Here is a 23,894-nt window from a genome sequence, read left to right as displayed (position 1 = left end):
CGATCCTTTTGCTGGAAACTACCCTTCCCTCTACTTTAGTGTGTGTTGAGCAACAAAGTGTGAAGGGAATGGCAATTAAACACACACACACACACACACACACACACACACACACACACACATCTGACACAACACTGCTGAGTCAGTTAGCGTGTTAGCTCATGGTGAGTAAAATAACACCACACAAAGTAACCTCACGCAAATCGTTAGCCGCATTAGCTCAAAGTGAGTGATCAGATACATAAATCCATAAATAATATTTTTTTTAAATTCACTCAGCGCTCCACAAACGTGTAATACAAGTAAAAATACAGTAAAACTACTCTGACTCAACTAATCAGTGCAATCTCTCTTACACACACACACACATGGAAGATCCATTAAAAAGGCAAAGGAAAATTAAAACAGACTAAAAAAATTGTAATTAGTTTTGGACTGTTTATTGATTCTGCCGTCTCCGGCATTAAGAATCACCTAACACGTATGCAAACACACACACACACAAGAGCCTTGGGATCGGCCTTGGAGTGGGGCTGTAAAATGTCAGTTGATGAATTGTCATTTGGAGGGGAGGCTGGAGTGGGTCAAGGCCTTGTCACCTGTGAATTCTACACCCACCTGCCTGTCTCCAGCAGCTGATGATCCATCACCAACTTTTTCACCGATTCTTGAACAACGGGAAAGAAGGAAGGAAAGAAGGAAACAAGGAAGGAAGCGGAATTTGGGGAGAATGTGTGTATCTGTATGGCGGGGGGGGGGGGGGGCGGGGGGGGATTTCTGGAAAGATACTACGTGTGTGTGAGTGTGTGTGTGTGTGTGTGTGTGCGTGTTTCAAAGTGTGTAAGGGTGCTCAGTGCATGTGAAGCACGAGAGAGAGGGACAGAGAGAGAGAGAGAGAGAGAGAGAGAGAGAGAGAGAGAGAAAGAAAGAGAGTCATTGCGCGTGCCTGCCACGCGCTAAAAAGTCCAGTCACAAGCAGCGGGGACGTGCACCACACAAGTCCTCCTGTCTTTACACTTCACGCCCGACAAGACCACCGGACCGGAACGACCACAGGAGGACTAAGAAAGACAGGGGACGTCAATTAAGATAAGGAGCACGCGGTTCCCTACCCCGTGCGTCATGCCGCCCGCGCTCCGAGCCGCCTGACGCGCCTCCAGCCACTGCCGCCTTCTCTAACGCCGCCGCGAGCATGAAGACGACGCGTAAGTGTCGCGCTCTTCTGTCGGTGGGCCTGAACCTGGTGGCGCTGCTGTTTTCCACCACGGCCTTCATCACCACGTACTGGTGCGAGGGCACGCAGCGGGTGCCCAAGCCCAACTGTAGCGCACAGCGACGCCACAACTGTATCGACTACGGCGTCAACGAGACGGACCAGAGCAAGGTGCACTACAGCTGGGAGACCGGCGACGACCGCTTCCTCTTCAGACGCTTCCACACGGGAATCTGGTACTCGTGCGAGGAAAACATCCACGAGGCAGGTGGGTGCGGGAGCAGTGCGTAAAAACGGCGCCAAGTTTGGAGTATCCGTGCGCGCGTGCGGGAATGTGAGCTGTCAGCAATGACAACCGTTTTTTTTGTGGCGTGTAACGTCATTTCATTGAAACTTATCATGGCTGTGATGCGTTCAGGGGGTCTGCACGGAGCAAAGGTGCAGTATTTTTTTTTTTGTTTACCCGAGATGGCTTTATGTGCCCCTAGCGCAATTTTGACGCTGATGTCAAAAATGCCTTCATCACCTTTTAGATATTTTAATTGTTTGTTTTTGGAGTTGACCTATCCATACGTTGTATAATTAAGCTGTGATGTGTCAGGAAAAAAAATCCACCTGTTGCTGAACTTTAACCCAGAAATCACAAATATGACTAAACATACTATTACATGACATATTATTATTATTGCATTTGTATTTTATTATAATGAAACCGTGATGTGCTGGAGGAAAAAAAGAAGGGCAGATTTAGAATCAGTGCGAAAAAATAATCTTAAAAAGTTTACATCATCCCTGATTAAAAAGTGTTGACCAATGTATTAATTCATGGTTTTAATAGAACGGAATGTTCTGTGCTCCTATTTCCATGTATAAAGATCCATTAGTCCAGCCAGCTATTTTTCAGACACTGCAAAAAACACAACTTGTATTTTGGGGGTCTAAAGAAGTAATTTAATTTAACAAATTACAAACATAAATTATTGACATTTAAGACAACAAAGCAAGCAAGTTGTTTGCGGGCACTCAAATTTTATTCATTTGTCGTGAGGTGAGCTCAAGTTTATCCCAGCTTTTAGCCAGAGTTGGGGTATTCCCTGAACTGGTCGCCTGTCTATCGAACGGTACATGTAGACAAACTACAGACTGGTCACCAGACAGTGTCCTGTCTCTTCTTTGGACAGCAAACTCATTGGTGGGTGACTCAATGGCGCCTCTGCAGGTTGCAGCCAATAACTGCGCTCCATTTTGCTTGGCCGCATTTTGGACAGAAATTGAGCTGTTGTGCTTTTGTCAGTCGTAACGGAGCATTTGTGCAACGCCTCGGCCACCTCGCCTCAAAGGTGCAGAACAAAGAAATTTTACAGTTTGAATCCAATCAATTTTTTTCTTTATATTTGAAAACATTAAAATTGACGTTTTGTCATTCAATGTGCAATAAAAGCGCACAATTGTTCTTTTTATGTCAATTTGGGGCGCCTGCAGTCAAGTGCACACTATCAAAATGGAGAGTCACTCACTGGATTGGATGTTCAGGCTTGCCGCTTCCTCTGTAGGCTGGCATGTAGCAACCAATGATTCACGCCATCATTCATTGCTCAATTTCGGGAATATGTCAATCCCCCGCCCCAAAGAAGAAATTTAAAGTGGAAACTCGTTCCACAACATCTTTGATCATCATCAGCCAAGGCCTGACTACCGTATGCCTCAAAAGGATTATCCTGGGCAATTATCCTGTGGTGTGGGGTACACAAATAGTGATAATTGGAACAAATACTGGTTGCTGTTTAAATGTAAGGGCTTCTAAGGCTTCCAAAATCAATAAAAGGACAATTAATCAAATCTTGCACTCCGTCCTGTGATCTGTATTTGTGATGATCACCTGGAGGATTCTCCAAGATGGCCCCCCCGGGGAGCTTTACGAATGAGTTCACATTGGATGTGAGCATTGATTGGTGAGCTAATATTTCTTACTAACGACGCTCTTCTCTAATTAGCCACACTTCTTTCAACAACTATGACGCGTGCGGTTTCATACGCTCGTAATGCAAATGATTAGCGATGCCTGTGACCAGTGCAGCGGTGGTGTCTGGCATGTGCGATACATGCGGTCGCACAGAGCAGCTTTGCTATGTGAAAGGACTGTCTAATGTAGAATGGTTGCATGATGACATGGGGAATTTGGAACCTCTTTGGGGGGGGGACTCTGTACAAGATGTGCAGAGTGAGGACGCGACCCGCAAAAATAAATAAATAAATAAATAATACATACATAGAGACACGGGACATCATTTCTCACTTGTTTATTAGCATCTTAGCAAGATGCTAATGAACAGCCAAATACAAATTATTAAAATAACCATTAAGCATATAAAATGAGGCTTCAAAATGATGGAAAAAATCCATCCATTCTCTCCCCGCAGTGGGCGTGCCCACCGAATGCATTGAAACCGCACCCTCATAACTGTCAATCAAATGCCACCGCTACCTGGAAAATGACTTCATCGAGCCGTGAAAATATAACAATAACCAAGCACCCGAAAACAATCATGACAGCTCCAAGCCCCGGTTCACACGCTGACTGTCATGTCGGACTTGAAGACAAAAACAAATTTTGCCTGCCTCGCTATTCCATCTCCCGCTGCGGAATGTGTGCGCGCTGGTTGTCCTCCAATGAGGCGCTCTAAAGCAGCCATCCCAATGGACTATCTGACAGGAAAGGCATCGCTAGCTAATTTCATGTTGTGCTGAATAACTGCTGATGAGCTGCCGTACAACATAGTTTGCAGTCTTTGCACATTTTCAACAATTGTCTCAAAACATCTATGTTGTATTTAGACATCAAACTCTGAATTCACTGCAAAGGGTTTTGAAAGAGAGAGGCTATCAACAGTTGAAAGTTGTGTTGTTTTTCTTTTTTTTGGGGGGGGGGGGGTAAATTGAACAGGCAGTAAATGGAACAGGCATTTTATTGGTGACAGGTAAAAAGGCTGCAGCAGCAGCCTTGATTTTAAGGTTAGTTCACGTGGCAACACTCGTGCCTGAATGGCATTTCAGTGATTAGCTGAGTCAACTGATGACGTTTTAATATTTAACTTTTGGTCCCCGTTAGGATGTGAAAAGCGACGCGGGCGCTTCGGGTTGCGGATGAAGCTTAATTACATTTCAGATTCACGTGGGTAATCAGATGCCTTTCTCTGCTCACTGCATTTTTGGCGGCAGCAACATCCCATCTGTTTTTTCTTCTCATGTTAACCTTGGTGATGATGAATGTCGCATAACTACGCCGCGCTGGAAAAAACACAAAAACGTACGACTGCGCTGTGGGACTTGTCTAGCATTGGTACATCTACTTTACTCCCGCTTATTTCATCGAAGTATGACTTTAATCAAAACACGTGCGCATGAGTTCATCCTACATTCCTGTTTGAGCTGAGGTGGGTGTGGCAGTGTGATGGCCTGTGGCTGCTTTGCTACCTCAGGACCACAACGACTTGCTGCGATTGACGTGACAATGAATTCTGTTGTCTATCAGAAAATCCTGAAGGACAACATCCGACCATCAATTTGCAATCTCAAACGCAAGAGCTCTTAGATCATGCAGCAGGACAACGATTCGAAACACACCAACAAGTACGCCTTTGAATGCGGAAAAAAAAGTGACCAAGTCAGTCTGGATTTGAATCCAATTGAAATGCTGTGGTGTGACCTTGAACTGGCAGTTCATGCTACAAACCCCCCCAAGATGGCAGAGCTGAAGTAATTTTGCGAACAAAAGTGGGCCAAAATTCCTCCACAGCGTAGTGAAAGACTCATCACTAATTATCGCAAACGCTTGATTTCAGTTATTGCTGCCAAGCGTGGCACAAACTATTGTCAGGTTCAGGGGGCAATTACTTTTTCACAATGGTACAGATAGGCTTGGATTTTTTAAAGCTTTAATCAATTAAATTGGCATTTACAAACTCCATTATTTATTTCCTTGGGTTGTCTCTGTGCCATATTAAAATGGTGATTAACTAAAAGCTCCGTGTGTGATAAATATGCAAAGAACAAAGAAATCAGGAAAGGGGCAAAAGCTTATTCACGGCACCCTATCAGATATACATCGTAGAGTGTGTCAAGATTTATGTTGCTTTGATTCTTTGCTTTTTTTCCCCCTTCCCCTTGCACTAATAAAGTCCAAATATGCGTGGTTACGTTTTCTTGATTTTCAGCCGCTCTCACCTTATCATTCGTTGCCTCTCCCGTTGCTTCATCTCCCTGGTTCGCGTGTCTTTCTGTGTGTCTCAGGTGAGAAGTGTCGCAGCTTCATTGACCTGGCCCCCGCCTCGGAGAGAGGTGAGTAATGACAGCCATTACGCGTCCTCGCCTGCTCGAGGAAATCACAGAGTGGGAAATGGATTGAGAATTGAGTCCATGCTGAGAGATAGGCCTTCTTTCAACCAGCGGCTCATATATATATATATTTACATATCTTCCCTCTACCTGGATGCATACATTGTCGACCTACGAATGTACATCACATCATAGACTATCTACCTACCTTCACACATGCAAATTAATATCTCCTACACATAAGTACATACACAAACAATCCATATAGTGTAGATCCTATCAAACACAAGCTACCTACCTTCCTGAAGCATATTTAACGCAAATCATCTAATGACATGCATCCTGTCATAAACTACCGGTAATTCAAAAGACGGCACCACATCTACCACATCTCTTCATCTACGTTCAGTACTCACAAGTGGATGACAACACACAACGGATGACCGGGAGGGAAGTGGAAGATTGGGATGAGGCCCCACACAGCACCCAACAGAGGGTCGAAAAAAAAGTTTGCGTCCTTCCTCTGGCCAATCTCTTGGTGACGGCCAATATGCTGCTCCCACCTGTGGAACAGAAGAGATAATATAACAAGTCGTTCGACATTGTCAAAAATAGGACAAAAAAGACAAAATAAATCTGTTGGGAAAAATAAAAATAAATAATCAAATCTCCGAGTGTGATATTGTTCAATATTACTATTGTAATATTGAACAAATAAAATTTTTATTATCTAATGAAAGAAATCATTTTTTTTCCCCATGCGGCCAAATACGCAGGCTCAATATATTCTTAGCTGATAAATTGTAATAACTTGCAATTTACAGTGTGATCTGTCATACAAGTATCCCGTGTATGCATGTGGCGAACCCTCTTCAACTTTGAACTCAGCTGTCACGACCTCCTTTTTTTGGTTGAAAATCACTTGAGTCCTTGCGTTTCGACATGCTGTCACGACGTAATCCTCCGATTGCTGGCGGGAGATCAATGGAGATTGGTCACGCTAATCTTTTCACCTCACTCGTCTGTCAATCAGTCACTAAAGAAGTGACCGGTCGCATGCCTGCAAGTGTCGCCTGCTCTCAGTGGGGGCTAAAAACATTTGATACCTGCTGTGCATGTGATTGCGTTTCAATCTAAATAGGCTATCTTTAATTTTAATTCAGTTTTGTGTGTACAGAAAAAATATATATATGATAGGCCCACATCCATCTCTTGTTGTTCTTCATTAGACTCTTGCCTGAAGTGTGACAGTGAATGGCAAAAGAGTCGCGGATTGATCTCGGTGGGAGCAGATAATCTTTTTTTTGTGTTGTGAGTGTGGAGGAAAACACATGGAGGAGGGTGGGGGGGACACCGCGACGACGAGATTCAATCTGGACTCAAAGAACCCTTTTTGTTTTTTTTAAACATGCGCATCATTTCTGCAAAGCACACATTTCTTTATTCTCAATTAACAAGTCAAAGATAACTTAAAGTTCCCCCAATACTTTTGCCTAAACTCCACATGTTCTTTTTTTTTTCATTTCATTTGCTTCACATTTCACTTCCTGTCGATCTCTTTTTTTGTTGTTGTCCAAACTCCACATTTTCACTTCTTGCAAGAGCCCAACTACTTTCGGCCAAGTGCCACATTTTCCTTCACTATCCATTTTGTGTCCCAATACTTTTATGCAAACGCCACCTTTTCTCCATCATTTTTCATTTCCTGTAGCTGTTCCATTTGTCCAAACTGCACATTTTCATCGACACTGATGCAGGTGTCGCAACCCTTCTAAGATGTACAGGTACCTGATGAGTTGCGCTTGTTGTGCCAGGCGTGCTGTGGCTGTCGGTGGTGTCGGAGGTCCTGTACATCCTGCTGCTAGTGGTGGGCTTCAGCCTGATGTGTTTGGAGCTCTTCCACTCGAGCAACGTCATCGACGGACTCAAGCTGAACGCCTTTGCTGCCGTTTTCACTGTGCTGTCCGGTAAGGTAAAAAAAAAAAAACTCATTCACTTAAAATGTACAAATAGTCGCAAAAAAATAAATAAAATCTCACATTCACTTAAAACGTACAAATAGTTGCACTCACAAATCTTGATGTGTTACTCTACTCCAGTCATGTTGGTGTTGGTAACAAACAATTCAACGTCTTAACCAACCAACTAATCAACTAACCTACCAACTAACTCTAACTCAAGACCAACTAAACTGACGAACTTGCCAACCACTTGACTAACTGACCAACTAAGCTACAGTACCAACTAACCAATGATCAATTAATGATCAATAAATCGACCAACAGACTAAGCCTACAAAAACCTAATTAACAAACCAATTGATTTTGACCAACACATCCTTTCCTAAATCTCCCTACTGTGTTCATGCTTGGAGGAAGTCAAATACATATTTTCTGTGTTTGTTGCAAAGCCCTCTTCTCAGCATTGAACGTTAAGAAATATCGCAAGGCCAGAGGGCGGGGTGAAAATTGCTGTGAGGTCATCCGAGTTCAGAGGCTATCCTCTCTTGTTGCTCCGCCAGAGATTGGAACAGCCTTAAAGCTTATGTAACGACGCGTGTGCGTGTATGTGTGTGTGTGTGTGTGCGCGTGTTCTTACACAAGAAGTTGGCGTCGCCGCTGCCATTCTGTCGATGCCAAGGCAGCATCTTGCATTAGAAGTGAGCAACGAGCACTTCCTCGTCTGACTTCTTTTCATCGTGAGAGGCTTTGTCCACTGAGATCAGTGAGAGAGCATCTGAGAATTGGAATTTCCAGGCTCATTGGGCTCAATATTTTGTAAAAAGGCAGATTTTAAAATGAGGAATAACTTGAAAGGATAATCTTTCCTTTTGAAAACGCTTGGGATCATTTTCTGAAAACCTGGTTTCGAAATATTTTTATGAAGACAAAGTTACACACTCACACTCAGTCACTCTTTATAAGGATTGGTCATCATGATTGGTCACCATGGCTACACACTTTAGTATCTGTACATCTTTCAAAATCACTAACACCATAAACAAATCTAATTAGGTAAGCCACTGATGAGTCTCTCACGTGTTTCTTCATGAGCTGACGTCCATGACCGTTGCGGACTTTATACACCGGCTGACTCCGCATAAAAATGTGTTGCACGTTTCGTAGAAACCGGAGCGGATGCGTCATCAAGGTCGGAGAGGAATGATGCTCTCTTTATGGCCCGCTGTAAATCTCGAATACTTGTTATTTACCACAACCGACCCCCGCCATCCACCGTACCCACACACACGCACACACACACACGGCTAACACGCACTTAGCCAGACAGGTGGCGGCGTTTGATGGAGTGTTAAGATGTTGACTGATGATTACGTCCACACGTGCAATTGATCCAACGGTCCCGGCTCGTATTGATCAATGGGGTTCATTAGATGACTAATTAGCGTAGTTATAGTTGCTCTGATCGACGACTGCTGAGTTGAGATGCTAAGTAAGGCATGCCATCTTTCTTCATGCTCACTCTGGATTGTTATCAGTGGCGTGCCATTTCTTTGGTAGCTTCGACTGACTTGACAAAATCTATCTCTGAATAGCGCCACTGTCAGATGACAAAAACATTGAAAAGAATTGAGTGAGCTTGACAGCGAACAAGCAGCGTGATGGAAGATTCTTGCTGAGGTCCAACCGGCAGTCAAGAGATCAGGGCGCTAAATTTCCCAAGATAATGCAAAGAAAGTTCCCGATTGTGATTGTCAGTTGTGGAAGCTATCTGCTGATTACCTGCTAACGGATAGCAGCTCAATGTAAGGTAGGCTAATGGGAAAGTAGTAATTAGTATTTTTTACAGGTTGCATCGTTCCACTCAGAGGGAAAAATGGTGGAAATTTTTAACCATTGATGATGCTGCTTTGTTTTCTATGAGTGTAAATATTTACCTTTGTGTGTCAGGTCTTCTGGGAATGGTGGCCCACATGATGTACACTCAAGTGTTTCAGATCACCGTCAGTCTGGGTCCTGAAGATTGGAGGCCTCACAGCTGGGATTATGGATGGTCTTTTTGGTTAGTTCACACACATTTCTTAAAATAGTCAAGAAGCTGAGTATGCAAAACAGGTGGGACTCAAACTCACAATTTCCAGCTCCAGAGGCTGATGCCTTGTCCGTTAGTCCGTTAGGAGGGGATGGGGGTGGGGGGGGGGATATGTTTTGGCACTGAATAAATCCATTAAGCAAGTTTGGGATTTTGGTTTTGACATGCTCTACCTCCCCATAGGAGGGTCAGGAAGTGGGCTCACATGCAATCTCCCCCTCCGTTGGGTGGTAACATGTCAGTTATGCCACTGAAAGTTTTTCCAGTTTCGTAATACAATCAACTCAGGTTGCGCTATTGCAAGCCTTGGTGGCCCAGAATGCTGCTGCTCGCCTTTTGATTGGTACTCTGGCATCCCTTCACTGGCTCCTTGCATTTTAGAATTATTTTTAAGAGCCTATTATTTGTTTTCAAATCGTTAAATGTCCTTGTTCCATGTACAGCATTTTGTATGCAATGGTGGTTGTTTTAAAGTTGAGTTGTTCAGAAACCCAAATTTATGGTTTTGGGGTAAAGGGTTGGCGTCTGGTTGGAGAAATTGGGTTCAGGAAATATGCCAGCAGTTCTGGTAGCTGTTTAAGAAGTCCAAAGTGAGGGTCTCTGTATCTCCCTACTCCAACAAAGGCGATTCAATTAAATGATCAGCGAGCTCTTAAACGGACTGATATCAACCGTGATCATTTCTATCAGCGTTGGGAGACGTCGAAAAAAGGTAGGACAGGGGACGTCAAAGAATAGGTTCAATCACCCAACCCAGGTGGGACTTGAACCCACAATCCCCAGCTGATGCCTTATCCATTAGGCCACTGGGTCTACACAAGTTATTATGATATATACATATTATGAGTGTCTAAATTTCCAGGAACACTCCTCCCAGATAAAATCTCAGTCATTCAGAAGTACAAAATGTAAATTGCTGTGTTCTTAAACATCGATTAACTGAGAGTATGACCCAGATGGGACTCAAATTTTTACTCACCAGCAGAAGCAGCTGATATGCCTTGTCCGTTTTGCCACTGGACCTACAAAAGACCAACCCTGGAATAAACTCTTGTTTCTACCACGCCCACAGACCAATCAGCTGAATCAGATGATTGACTAAAAACTTCCTGTTCTTATGTTGTGCTCCCCCATCAGCATGGCGTGGGGTTCCTTCACGTGCTGCATGGCCGCCTCGGTCACCACGCTCAACTCCTATACCAAGACAGTGATCGAGTTTCGCCACAAGCGCAAACTCTTTGAGCAGGGTCTCCGTGAGGAGCAGAACTTCCTGGACCAGGAGGCCTTCCACTACTTCCGAGAGCGCTCCTTGCAGTCTATCTCGGGCACGCTGGACATCTATCCGGGTCCTGGGGGCATCCCCGGGCCCCCTCCGGATCCAGTGGTGGGTCGGTCCAAGATGAGAACCGCTTCCGTTGACTTGGGCGAGAACACGGACTCGCTGGGGGAGGAGCAGTGCTGAAAAAGGTCACAGAGATGGTTCTGAGCCAGAACCTGGACCTGGTTCTCGCATTACAATTTGAATTTGTAGCCGCCTTTACTTTATTAAGACTTGACAAGACAAATGGAAATTTCAATGAAACAAAACTTGAATTGTACACTTTGTCCATACATGTAATAACAAAATATGACATACAGTATAATGCAACAACCAATACACTGTATCAGATCCTTAAAATTTGTGGATTTTTTTCCATTTTTGTTTGAAACACATTTCACATTTATGTGTAGTATTTGGATGTAATTTTCAATATATAATTAATCAGAGGGTGGGTTTGCACGTCTGCTTCACAGTACAGAGGTGCAGGGTTCGATTATGGCTGCGGCCTTCCTGTGTGGAGTTTGCATGTTCTCCCCGTGCCTGCGTGGGTTTTCTCCGGGTATTCCAGTTTCCTCCCACATTCCAAAACATGCATGGCAGGCAAATGGAATACTGTACTCTAAATTGCCCCTCTGTGTGAGTGTGAACGCGGATGTTTGTTCGTTTCTGTGTGCCCTGTGATTAGCTGTCAAACCAGTTCGGTCTGTATGCCACCGAATGCCCGAAGACAGCTGGAATAGGCTCCAGCACGCTCGTGACCCTCGTGAGGCTAAGTGTATTAGAAAATGGATGGATGGAATAAATAAAACAACAGCAATGAGAGCTTGCCGAAAACATTTTAATCTCTAACATCGAGTAACATTAGCTAAAATTAGCCACAGTCCCACTACGCTTGCAGTTACCGATTTCTACATTTCCACCATTTAGAAAAAAGTAAACAGTACACTTTTCGCTTTGTAACCACAAATAGCATGCTAATACATTAACCATCAATGAGGCAACTAGCTAACATTAGCTATGATGACTAAATGATAAATTATACGTTTTAGGTGCCTCTCTATTTATTATGGTAAAACATGACTAACAATAAACTTTGTGTATTGTAACCACAACAAGTGGCTAATATCAGCCATCTTTGAAACAAATGTCGCAATTAGCCACAGATATCCCACTTGAACTCGTTATAAATCATGAGTTTTACACATCTCAATGTTTTGATTCATTTACAAAAATAATATATATTTGTGTAAATATGGATGACTACTTGTTTTGTAAGCACAAAATGGTGGCTAACAGGACAGCTATTCATGATTAGCGTGTGACAAGCGCAAGCGCATATCTCGCTAGTCGATATTGCATGTTGAAGATAAGCTTCAAATATTTTTGTTCTCATAGAAACACTATTTTTTATGTGGGTTTGGTTTCCTTTTGCACAATAGGATTGAGCAAGTGGTAGCTTGAAAGGAAGCGGAATTTTACGGTATTCTAATATGTAGCATTTTGAATCAACTTTATTTAAATGCCATTTGAAGACAAATATTTTTGGTGTGTGAAAATAATGGCTTAGGATAATTTTTCAATATCCAGCAATATTACAAGATATATTTGTATTATATGATATTATATTGTCTTATAGTTTTTTAATTTACTCTTCTGATTCATTAACAGTAAATGCATTCAGGAAATGTCATTACGGAATGTTTTGATTGAATTGTAAATATATTTCAAAGATGCATTTGCATGTTGAATACATTGTGCATTTAAACGAAGTGATTGCCAAGAAAGAATTCATCAACATTCCATAATCCATAAACGGTATTTCACCAATCGTTCTGCTTTTTTTGTTTGCACGCTTTTAAGGAAACATTTTGGGATTTATACAATTAATGCACATTATGTAAAAGATTTCTTTCAAGGTAAACAGCCTGTCCGGCCAATGCGTGAATCGTCTGTGGCATCCTTGAGGGATGTCCCCATTCATGAACTTCAGCATGAATGGATACCCGAAATGATTTCCTACAGTGGCTGAGATGTACAGATAACAGAAATAAAAGATGGGATCCTTCAGAAAAAAACCCCTCAAACCTTTTACAACTTTGGAATCAGTCTGTGGGCACAAAATTGACGCAGACACCGTAAACAGTGAGCGGAAAGTAACACTAATACGATGATTCGAGTGCCCCTCAGATCTGTAAAATCCACCAAAAACAATGGCAGCACAAAGGAATGCCAATGTGCAACACCAGCCACAAAAGTGAGCAGCGTGTGCGCACACTTTCGTGTGTTGCGTAAAGATGCCAGATTATAAACAAGCGGGATTAAATTGGCTCTGAGATTTCGGGAGGATTTAATAATCCCAGGACAATTTTGAAAGCCTCCACGTTCTTTTTTAAAGTTATTATTTCATGACATCTCATCAATTCTCTACAAAAATTGTAAACTGATTTTATTTAAACTAATTCACACAAACCCAGGTTTGGAACGCTAATCCAGGTAATTTGACCCCTTAATCTGGTTTTGAAACCCCATGAATTGAAACCCTAGTTTGAGACCTCATGTCTGCTTTAAAATTCAAACCATGTCTTCAAACCATTATTTGACATCGCAAATCTTGTGTGAATACCTAAATCTGACTTAAAAAGCCACATTTGAAACCCTAACTCTCTGTGGAAAGTCATCTGTAGTTGATAATACGTGACTTGACAGCCAGAGTGACTTTTTTTGTTAAATTTAAATTCATAGGCATTCTGTCAATCTTTTGTGTGTGTGTGTGTGTGTGTGTGCGTGTGTGTGTGTGTGTGCGTGCGTGCGTGTGTGTGTACGTGTGTGAAGTTCTGGAGTCATTCAGCTCTCTTCTCATCTCCAGCAAACTTTTGAGTGTACTCAACTTTTTCGGCTTTTATTTTTTTTTTGAGGGGGGGGGGGCATTCTGCTTCCTGTGGGGCCTCTCAGCGGCGTCCCAACGCTCCCGTCGTGATGATGCAAGAGGTGGCAAGCGCTTTACGACTCCAATAACAAGTGCAACAAATGGAAGTATGAATAGAAGCTGAGCCCCCGACACCAGTTTCACCAGCCGCGCTAAATTGGGTTGCCATGACTATTATTAAAGTCACTCACGCTCCCTTGAATATTAAAAAAATAATAAAATACACAAGGAAACTTGACTGAAAGTGAACAGCAAGTCGGGCATTTTGGGAAAATTCCTTCAGTCGCTCACCTGAAAAAATAGGAACAATTCCTCCAATTAACACATAATTGTGTGGAGATATTGATCATAACAAGACAGGCAAAAACAAAAAAAAAGTCTCCTGGACTGTTGACCAAAATTGAACAAGAAGCCATCCATTTTGAAGTAATTTTCGGGAAATCCTCTCAGCTGGAGGTTTAGAAAAACAAATTGCGTTTTCCGTGAAAAAAGGAAACAAGTGAAGGAATCCCGGGGGGAAAAAAAAGAGAAAAAAACCCAAAATATTAGTTGAGGACGCCCTAAAAGTCTCGAGGACCCATGGCCAAAATTGAATGGGAAGTAAGCCATGTTGGTTTGAAGCGGACATTCTTGTGCTAATTTTCCAGAGTGGACTATAAAAGAAACAAAATGGTGGCGAGGCTGGCAAAGGTTGCTTGAAAGTCGTCAGTGTCCGCCATGCCACTTGTTCTTGCAAAGAGACTTTTTACAAGACCACCACCCCCAGGGTGCCGTAAAATCAGTCAGCATGTTGCTTTTACTGCAGCCGCTTGTGTATTTGCACTCTTGTTTTACACTGGTTTGTGGAGACACAATAGTAGTGTATGACGATTTTGCCCCCCAGCTGTGACACTCAAAACCAATCCATTAACCCAAGAGTGTAGTAAGCAGTTACACCAGCTTGCCTTCAAACATTAAATTAAAACTAACGCTGTCTTAACTGCAACCCTCGAGATCCTATTACAGGCTTTAAACTTTAATTTCAACCCTAACCCCGTCTCAAAAGCAGCTCTTGAGAGTTGGGAAAATTCAGAGCGTCCCACTAAACCTATCTGAATATTCAGACGCCTCCAAAATCTCAAGTTTGGGACACGCTCAATTGTGTGATTATTACTGCCATGTTGCATCATCTTAAGACACTCTCTTCATTTATTTGTATTAATTACCCTCAAACGAGCATTGCCACATCAATTAATTCATGATCAATACATGCACAAATCAGCTCAAGACAAATTAATACGATGAATAGAAGAGGATCGTATTTACTTTACAGAAAGGATATTTTTCAGCATTTCATTTCTTATTCCAAAGGGAAGGCAGAAGATGTTATGAAGATTATTAAATATGGATATTGTAGTCAGTGGTTCTGATGCTGCTTTGTGAAGAACTGCTGCCCTCTTATGTTCAAGTTACGACATTACAAAAGCTTTTGTGGATCCGTCCATCGTGTCAAATACGTTTGACACAATTGCGGTATTTTGAATTGGTCAAAGTACCGTTCATACTTTCAGAAGTAGTGGTAGTATCAAATTTACATTTAAAAACCTAAACCCGAAACCCTAAATTGAAAACGTGAAATATCCATGGCCGGAAAAGTGTAAGGTGTTCAGTTTACCACCAAGTTGCCTCGACTCAACCTTTGCCGATTACCACGACCCCCACGGCTGAGCATTGACACAGATAAAGGAAAAATATATTTATATATTGAAAGCACATTCGTAATAGTATCAATATTGTCACAGTACGTTTAAAAATGACTTCGGCAATTATGCTATTGGGCAAATGTTATATAAATATCAGAGGTGGCAAAAGTACTCACTAGTGATGGGAATTCCGGCTCCTTTTAGAGAGCCGGCTCCTTTGGATCGGCTCCCTAAAAAGAGCCGGCTCTTTCGGCTCCCAAATGGCTCCTCGGTTTTTTTGTTGCTTAAATTAATTTAATAACGTAATATTCATTCATTCATCTTCCGTACCGCTTGATCCTCACTCGGGTCGCGGGGGGTGCTGGAGCCCATCCCAGCCGTCTCCGGGCAGTAGGCGGGGGACACCCTGAATCGGTTGCCAGCCAATCGCAGGGCACACAGAGACGAACAACCATTCACACTCACACTCACACCTAGGGACAATTTAGAGCGTCCAATCAGAGCGTCCAATCAGCCTGCCATGCACATTTTTGGAATGTGGGAGGAAACCGGAGCACCCGGAGAAAACCCACGCAGGCCCGGGGAGAACACGCAAACTCCACACAGGGAGGCCGGAGCTGGAATTGAACCCGGTACCTCCGCACTGTGAAGCCGACGTGCTAACCACTGGACTACCGGGCCGCCTTAATAACGTAATATTATGTGTAAAATTAAGTACTAATGCAAAAAATAGACATTATATCAAATATTTATTATTTATATGGCTTTATTTATATTCTTCTGAACATACTCAACAAGGAGTGCTACAAAAATAAAAACAAAGTACAAAGACCCATCTCAAAACAAGGTCGTCAAAAAGTTCCAATCTCTGAATGTGTATATTTATAAGCTTTTAACTATTTACAGTAAAACAGTATAAGTAAGCTTTGAATACCACACAACAAATTATAAATTTAGGTGGCCCAGTAGCCCAGTGGGCGGCCCAGTAGCCCAGTGGTTAGCACGTCGGCTTCACAGTGCAGAGGTATCGGGTTCGATTCCAGCTCCTGCCTTCCTGTGTGGAGTTTGCATGTTCTCCCTGGGCCTGCGTGGGTTTTCTCCGGGTGCTCCGGTTTCCTCCCACATTCCAAAAACATGCGTGGCAGGCTGATTGAACACTCTAAATTGTCCCTAGGTGTGAGTGTGAATGGTTGTTCATTTCTGTGTGCCCTGCGATTGGCTGGCAACCGATTCAGGGTGTCCTCCGCCTACTGCCCGAAGACAGCTGGGATAGGCTCCAGCACCCCCCGCGACCCTAGTGAGGATCAAGCGGCTCGGAAGATGAATGAATGAAATCATAAATTAAAATTTGTAAAACAAAAAGAAAAAAGCAGCATCCAGGTAAAGGTTTTAGCTTGTCTTTAGCGAAGATTGGCATGAGGAAAAACCAAGTGCCTCAGCTTTGAGGGGTTGATCTTTCTCTCTCTGTTAATATATATATATATATATATAAATATTTGCCCTGTTTTCTACCGCCTTTATTACCATTTCGTCTTACTGTTTATTGTGTATGTTAAATCGCTCCATGTACAGCACTTTGTATGCAGCGATGGCTGTTTGAAAGTGCTCTATAAATACTGTTGACTTGACTGTTTTGGAGAAGATTCTCTCTGATGGGACAGATGATGCGACAACACACAGCCAACACAAAATGGATGAAAATCCCTTGCAATCATTTTACCCAGTTCCTCATCAATTGTGTTCTGTTTTGCTGGTTTTATAGCTTTTTGCATAAAGTGGCTCATAGAGCTCTGGGTTGTACATCCAGGCAGTTGTGACATTGCAGTAGCAGCAACAGTTGCAGACACACTAGCAACTTCATTAATAGCTGGTTCCCTTGCTTGTCTTTTCTCTTCAAATTGCACTGATGGGTGGATATTTCTGATGTGCCTGTGCAGGTTATTTGTGGAGCCTGATCTATGGGATATTTAAACCTTGCATAGTCTACACGCTGCCTTTGAACTATCAATTAAATTGAAATGAGTCCATATTTCACTGCGTTTTCTATCCATTTTCTCACCTTTGCACTTTCCACCGTGTTGTTTTTTTCACTAACTGGCTCTCTCATCTCCTCGTCTGTCTTGTTCGCGTGCTGCTCAGTGTGCTGCTGTGTGTGTCTCTTCTTTAACCCCTCCCCCTTCTCTAAACTGCAGCGTGTGTGCGTGTGCGCGTGCGTGTGTAACCCTCCGCTTCCGGCTCTCCAATGAGGAGCCGGCTCCCATCGTTCACTTCAAAGCTCGTTCGCGAACGACACATCACTAGTACTCACTCTCTCGTCTGTACCAAAGTATTAAGTACACCCAGCCACTTGTGTTAAAAAAATAAATAAGAAAGAACATTTATAGAGTCACTCAATTTATTTACTTCGGTTAAAGACTAGACTCTGAAATGTACAATACTTAAGTACAAAAGCAAAAAATGAAAATAACAGCGCTAGAAATACGAAATTCGAATTAAGCATCATAAACAAGCCAAACTTTAGCCATAGCTGCTACATCGTTAGCATGACTCATTTGCAATTGTGTGTTACATTCACACAAAATGCTGTCAGTTTCATGTTTTTCGGGAGAAGAATGTATAGTCAGTTAAAAATCAAATTGAGATGACAAACATACTGTACCTGTTGAGTAGAAATGTTGCTAATTCCACATTGCATCAGAATAATCTCACCTGGCCCATTCGCTCTGCTACTTTTTGCTAATCTTATACCCAATTATTATCCAACAAGAGATGGGACTTATTTTTTTCCACAAATGTTTGTATTGTAAAATAGCAAAGCTCCTGAAATTCAAGCCAACAGGTCAGCAGCGCGAGGCAAATTATCGGTACAATGTAACAAAAAGTGTTTTTTTTTAAATTGGGGGTGGGGGACCCACAAACACCCCCTTTTGAATTTTACTTTTATTTGGTTACTACCCAGCGCTGTATAAGCAAACTGTATAAGCCAACTGGATGTTGTACATGTCTCGTGAGCATGGTGGAGTAGGAATTTGGAGCATATTTGGACCTCCTACCCTCCCACGTGTGTGCCTCCTCATCCGCAGAATCAGCCTGAACTTGGAAAATGGCTCAAATACTTTGTTTTGGAACTTTCTCCTGGCCAACTTTGGGTGAAAGATAACTCAGGGCTGGAAATATTTAAGCAGTCAAGAAGCTCGGTGAGCTTGAGTCAACAGTCAAGTCAGTCGCGTCTTATCCTATTATGGCAACAAGTTCAAAATCATGACGGCTCATGCCAGGAACAGAAGCATTCCTTTGTAACCTACTATCAACTATGATGTAACCCAGAAGTTTATAAAACTAATTAGAACAAACAAGTCACATTGACTGTAAATTGTGAGGCATTCGAGTACTGTAGTCATATTAAGTTATTCATTTTTTTATTGATGTCATAAATCAAGTATAAAGGTTCATTTTCCTATTCAGTGTTAGCAGACAATCAAAAGATTGTGCGTAGGGTTTGTATTATTCCTTTAAAACATCAATTATACTCACTAAAGACTTGTTAGAGTAATAATGAGCTAATTTTTAGTTTCCTTTAAAGACTTGAAAGTTGATCATCGTGCGTTCAGATCTTCCCGTATTTTATCCCTATACTGTTGACTTGTGCGATGTGGTGCGTTCAGGGTCTCCAAGTACTGTGTGTCATATGGTGCATTGGCCTATTCCAATAACATCGTTTAGGTGTTGCGTTCAGGAAATCATTGTACTGTGTTCTTGTTAACTTTAGTGTGGTATAGTGCGTCCTGTCATCAAGGTTATTAAAGTAGAAAGTGTCGTACGTTGCGTTCAGGGCGTCTGACCTGCGCGGTTCAGTCCAACTGACTAACCATCTCCTTTTCCATCTCCAGCTCGTTCGTGTTCTCTTTCGGCGCCTTGTCTCGAGGCGTTTTGGGTTTGAAGGCCGCAGAGAGCAGTTCCTTCTGGATTCTCTGCTCCCTCTGCCGCCGAAGCAGGGCCAGCGTCTCTTTCCTCTGGGCGGCCATGGCCAGGTAGCGCTTCCTCTCCTCCTCCCGCTGCTGCGCGTCGTTCAGGTTGGGCGGCTCGATGCGGCGCGGTTCCAAGTGGCCGCTACGCTCTGGCCGAGACACGGGCAACCTTTGCGGGATGTCCGCCGACACCAGTCGGGACTCGAACGGCGTAGGCATGCACAAGGAGTTCCACAGCTGCCGTGCGTGGGACACGTCCTCCGGAGAGGAGCCGCTGAACACGGTCAGGGCATCGTTGTCGTCAGGGTCGTAGGTGTGCTCCGGTGGGGCCGACATGGCAGTTGTAACTTGATGGGAATTTCGCCGTCCAGGGCGTCGTTTGGAATGGTCGTCATAGCAGCGATAAAGAACGCGGAAGAAGACGAGCCCGCCTTTTTTGACGTCGCAAAGTAACTTATTCGTTCACAAATTGAGGCGGAAGTCAATCAAATGCGGTCAATAGCCCGTACAGGTGACGTAGCTTGTTAGGAAGAAACGCACGATGCATTTGGAAAAGTAAAAACAGTAAAAAGGGACGAAGTGGTATCAAATGGTCGACCTAGGAACGACACAGACCGCGGAAAAGGACGAGGTCGCCTCTCGTCGCTATCAGGATCACTTCCGGGTTCACCTGTTCCGGCGGAATTCTATCAAATAATATTTTTCTTCAGAAGCACATTAAAAACACCAACAGGATCGAGTGAATCATGCCAATAACACTGAAATAGGTTTTTAATCAATTTGACACTTTGAACACCCCACCAGCATGTTGTCCATCCATTTAATGTTTTTATCCTTAGAAGGGTCGTGGTTTTACTGGAGCCTAGCTGTCTTCGGGCATTAGGTGAGGGACACCCTGAAATGGTTGCCAACTAATCGCAGACTAACATGATGTATTTCATAATATTGATAACTTAAAATGTATTCACTTTTTGATGATTGTATTTGGTGATCGAATAAAATTGCCGAATAGATGTATTGTAAATCCATCCATCCATCTTCTAATCCGTTTATCCTCACAAGGGTCACAGGCGTGTTGGAGCCTATCTCAGCTGTCATTGGGAAATAGGCGGGGTACACCCTGAACTGGTTGCCTCCCAATCGCGGGGCACACATAGACGAACAACCATACCATATTATCAGTTAATGGATGAATTTAAGAATGCAATAGCATCACACTGAAACATCCATCCATCCATCATCTACCGCTTATCCGGGGCCGGGTCGCGGGGGCAACAGCTTTAGCAGGGAAGCCCAGACTTCCCTCTCCCTAGCTACTTCGTCCAGCTCTCCCCGGGGGATCCCGAGTCGTTCCCAGGCAAGCTGGGTGACATAGTCTCTCCAGCGTGTCCTGGGTCTTCCTCGGGGTCTCCTCCCAGTGGGGCATGACCGGAACACCTCACCGGGGAGGCGCTCAGGAGGCATCCGAATAAGATGCCCAAGCCACCTCATCTGGCTCCTTTCGATATGGAGGAGAAGCGGCTCGACTCTGAGCCCCTCCCGGATGACCGAGCTTCTCACCTTATCTCTAAGGGAGAGCCCGGACACCCTGCGGAGAAAACTCATTTCAGCCGCTTGTAACCGTGATCTCGTTCTTTCGGTCACGACCCATAGCTCGTGACCATAGGTGAGGGTTGGGACGTAGATCGACCGGTAAATTGAGAGCTTCGCCCTTTGGCTCAGCTCCTTCTTCACCACGACAGACCGATACAACGTCCGCATCACAGCAGACGCTGCACCGAAACTTTGGTCCATCTATTGTATTCATCATTAGGGTCTATGAGCCGTGCTTTGTCTGGCCCCTCACCTAGAACCTGTTTGCCATGGGTGACCCTGCCAGGGGCATAAAGCCCCAGACAACTTAGCTCCTAGGATCATTGGAACACGCAAACCCCTCCACCACAGTAAGGTGACGGCTCACGGAGGGGTGACAATTTTTTTAAAACTTTTGGATGATCAGGATTTTACATGGCAGAATAAAGAACTGTCTTTCCTGGAATTTTAGACAGCTTTGGCATGTGAACCCAGTGGCCTAATGGATAAGGCATCAGCCTCCCCAGCTGGGGATTGTGGGTTCAAGTCCCACCTGGGTTACTTGATTGAAATTGGACCTTGAGGCCCGCTGTTGTACTTGTTTTCGATGTACACTATCTCTTCGCCCACACCAATATTGAAGGTTGTCATCTGTCTGCTTCAGACCTTGATCATTTAAATCACCTGAGTTGGAGGAGGGGGACAGAGACCCGCACATTGGACTTCCGAAAGGGCACGGGGGGACACACAAACTCAGTGGGAATCAAACCCTGCACCTCTGCACTGTGAGGTGGACGTGTCAACCGGTCAACGGCATCTTTCAGCTACAAAATAACCACAAAAATGAATGTATTTTTTAATGATTTCATGAAAAGAATGTATTATGCCTTCAGTTTTCAAATGAACTCTTATTTTTGATCTTATGTATAATTGACATAGCCCAGCCCGTTGGTCCGTTTTAATTGACCCCCAGCTATCTCCCAGTATCCATGTCCCTTGGCAGACACTATATGAATATTAATTATGAAAATAATAATAGTAATTATTAATTGTGAAAATAAAAAAATGTTTTGCCTCTTGAGCACTAATGTTGTCAGGCAAAATATGAATCTTAATTATTAAAATAAGGGTAGTAGTTCGTTCCTCCTCCTCTGGCCCCCCTGCTTGCCTCGTCACCATGGGAAACAGAGCCTTCAGTCGCTCTGCTCCCCAGCTCTGGAACACACTCCCCGCTGACCTTCGTAATACAGACTCATTAACACATTTCAAATCCAGCCTCAAAACACTTCTGTTTAGACAAGCCTTTTCACTCGGACCATAAAGCAATTATTTTTATTCATTTATTTTTGTTGTATTTTTTTCTTATTTTTTTAATGTTTTTAACATTGTATTCGTGATTTTAACTGCTTGTTGTAAGGTGTCCTTGAGTATCTAGAAAGGCTCCCACAAATAAAATGTATTATTATGATTATTATTATTATAGTTATTAATAGTGAAAATCAAAAATGGCTCTTGAGCACTATTGTTTGCCTCCTTCCTGTCTTTTCCTGAATGCTGAATGGAATTTTTGTGTTGCTGCCAAATTTGGACCAAGTAGCCCAGTCTGGTGGTCCCGTTCCAGGCCCAGGTGTCATGCTCAAACTGGTGGGGTGGGGGTGGCGGGTGTCAAGGAGGAGGAGGAGTAAGTTCCTCACCATCTTCTCCATCATCCTCATCCTCCTCATCAGTGTCATCCACCAACTCTGAGCACTCTGTCGCGTTTGGCGTCGAGCCTTCATCCTGCATCCTGCACTGAGGACCTGAGTACAGTGAGTTGCATTTTACTCTTCACCTTTCTCCAAACGTCACTTCACAATTGACTGACTTCCGATTATTTTAAGCTAAACCGTCACATTAGAAATGGAAATGCTTTCTATGTTTAACTCCTGATTGTGAAAACTCTTTTTTTAAGAGAAAATTGAGAAAATCCTTTTTTTTTTTTAATCCAAGAGGAATACCATAAAAGTGTCCACGTAAGGCGCTGTAGGCCACTGCATGGTGCCCTTAAGTGTGGCGTCAGCGTTTTGGTGTAAACGGCAAGCTTGGCTGGACACAGAGGTTGTTGCGCCTTATAAGGTAGCGTAGCTGGCACAAGGTGCCCATCAACCCTCAGCGGGTTAGCGGGAGACAAAAAGAGCCGGCCAAACATGGGCATCCCAGTAGGGCACGTCTGCATTATCCTTGTCGTGATTTTTCTGGCTTTTTGGCGACTCTGCAACGGGAGGTCAAGGCGTAGAGTGCCTCATTGTGGCTTCCACGGAGGAAGGTAGTAAGTAGTGTGCTGTGGAAATGTAACAATGCTTACAGTCAAAATAGAAGTGAACGCAAGGTTTAAAGACATTTTGAAGATTTACTCAAATGAATCAGAAAGCATTTCCATGGTGTTAATGTGCCGTTCTATCAGCAAGACAGACATTTCAAAATAGGCATTCATTCTTGGAGATTAATGCTCTTTTTCTGCGAAAAAAGTTTTTCTTTCTATTCTCTCAGGATTATTCATTTGTCTCATTTGAAAAACTGCTACTTTTTGTCTTGCAAAGATGCAACCCTTTGTCTTAAAAAAGCATATTTTTCCCCAAACGGTTTTTGGTCTCTAAAAATGCTTAAAAAAAAAAAAAAATACATCAGCATTTCTGATAACTACTTTCTTATTTTAAAAAATAGGTTCTTCAAAATGCTTGTTTCCTCCAGGAAAAATATTCTCGAAACATTTCTTTTTTTCCCTTTGTAAAGATGTACTGTTTTCCAATGGAAACAAAGTGACTATTCTGAAAAGATTGCTTTTTTT

At 43.1% G+C, this 23,894-nt stretch overlaps 2 protein-coding genes, 1 long non-coding RNA gene and 1 other non-coding gene across 8 annotated transcripts; 2 read left to right on the top strand and 2 right to left on the bottom strand.

Moving 5' to 3' along the window:
• Positions 1-815: 815 nt before the first annotated feature.
• On the top strand, positions 816-11,839 carry gsg1l (gsg1-like). The gene is made up of 5 exons (XM_052048265.1): positions 816-1,481; positions 5,504-5,551; positions 7,363-7,515; positions 9,457-9,568; positions 10,736-11,839. The coding sequence occupies exons 1-5, from the start codon at positions 1,193-1,195 to the stop codon at positions 11,058-11,060; spliced, it is 927 nt and encodes a 308-aa protein (XP_051904225.1). The 5' UTR covers positions 816-1,192; the 3' UTR covers positions 11,061-11,839.
• On the bottom strand, positions 5,421-9,673 carry LOC127589209 (uncharacterized). Of its 4 annotated transcripts, none has more exons than XR_007959316.1 (5): positions 9,639-9,673; positions 9,444-9,544; positions 8,147-8,284; positions 7,337-7,508; positions 5,421-6,111 (listed from the first exon to the last, which is right to left on the bottom strand). It is a non-coding gene; the product is annotated as an uncharacterized LOC127589209 (long non-coding RNA). The 4 variants fall into 4 exon arrangements; XR_007959317.1 differs by lacking the exons at positions 5,421-6,111; positions 9,639-9,673 and adding exons at positions 6,388-6,446; positions 6,504-6,518 and having other exon boundaries at positions 9,444-9,565; XR_007959315.1 differs by lacking the exon at positions 9,639-9,673 and having other exon boundaries at positions 8,147-8,263; positions 9,444-9,565.
• On the bottom strand, positions 10,735-20,153 carry hoatz (HOATZ cilia and flagella associated protein). 2 transcript variants are annotated; one of them, XR_007959313.1, is made up of 3 exons: positions 19,370-20,153; positions 15,500-15,548; positions 10,735-11,056 (listed from the first exon to the last, which is right to left on the bottom strand). XR_007959313.1 is itself a non-coding variant. In XM_052048266.1 (2 exons), the coding sequence occupies exon 1, from the start codon at positions 19,829-19,831 to the stop codon at positions 19,379-19,381; it is 453 nt and encodes a 150-aa protein (XP_051904226.1). In that variant the 5' UTR covers positions 19,832-20,153; the 3' UTR covers positions 10,735-11,056; positions 19,370-19,378. The 2 variants fall into 2 exon arrangements, 1 of the variants encoding a protein (XP_051904226.1); XM_052048266.1 differs by lacking the exon at positions 15,500-15,548.
• Positions 20,154-21,555: 1,402 nt separating this feature from the next.
• On the top strand, positions 21,556-21,628 carry trnag-ccc (transfer RNA glycine (anticodon CCC)). Its single transcript has one exon. It is a non-coding gene; the product is annotated as a tRNA-Gly (tRNA).
• The last annotated feature ends 2,266 nt before the right edge of the window (positions 21,629-23,894 follow it).

Source organism: Hippocampus zosterae, chromosome 17, assembly GCF_025434085.1.
Source record: "Hippocampus zosterae strain Florida chromosome 17, ASM2543408v3, whole genome shotgun sequence".
In the NCBI taxonomy this organism is placed as follows: Eukaryota; Metazoa; Chordata; class Actinopteri; order Syngnathiformes; family Syngnathidae; genus Hippocampus; species Hippocampus zosterae.
Note: the sequence above shows the minus strand (reverse complement) of the source record. Positions and strands in the feature narration are given on the sequence as shown.

Coding starts and splice junctions, on each gene's coding strand:
- gsg1l (XM_052048265.1), top strand. CDS start 1,193: ATGAAGACGACGCGTAAGTGTCGCGCTCTTCTGTCGGTGGGCCTGAAC. Junction 1,482..5,503: donor GGAAAACATCCACGAGGCAG/GTGGGTGCGGGA, acceptor TGTGTGTCTCAG/GTGAGAAGTGTCGCAGCTTC. Junction 5,552..7,362: donor GGCCCCCGCCTCGGAGAGAG/GTGAGTAATGAC, acceptor TTGTTGTGCCAG/GCGTGCTGTGGCTGTCGGTG.
- hoatz (XM_052048266.1), bottom strand. CDS start 19,831: ATGTCGGCCCCACCGGAGCACACCTACGACCCTGACGACAACGATGCC.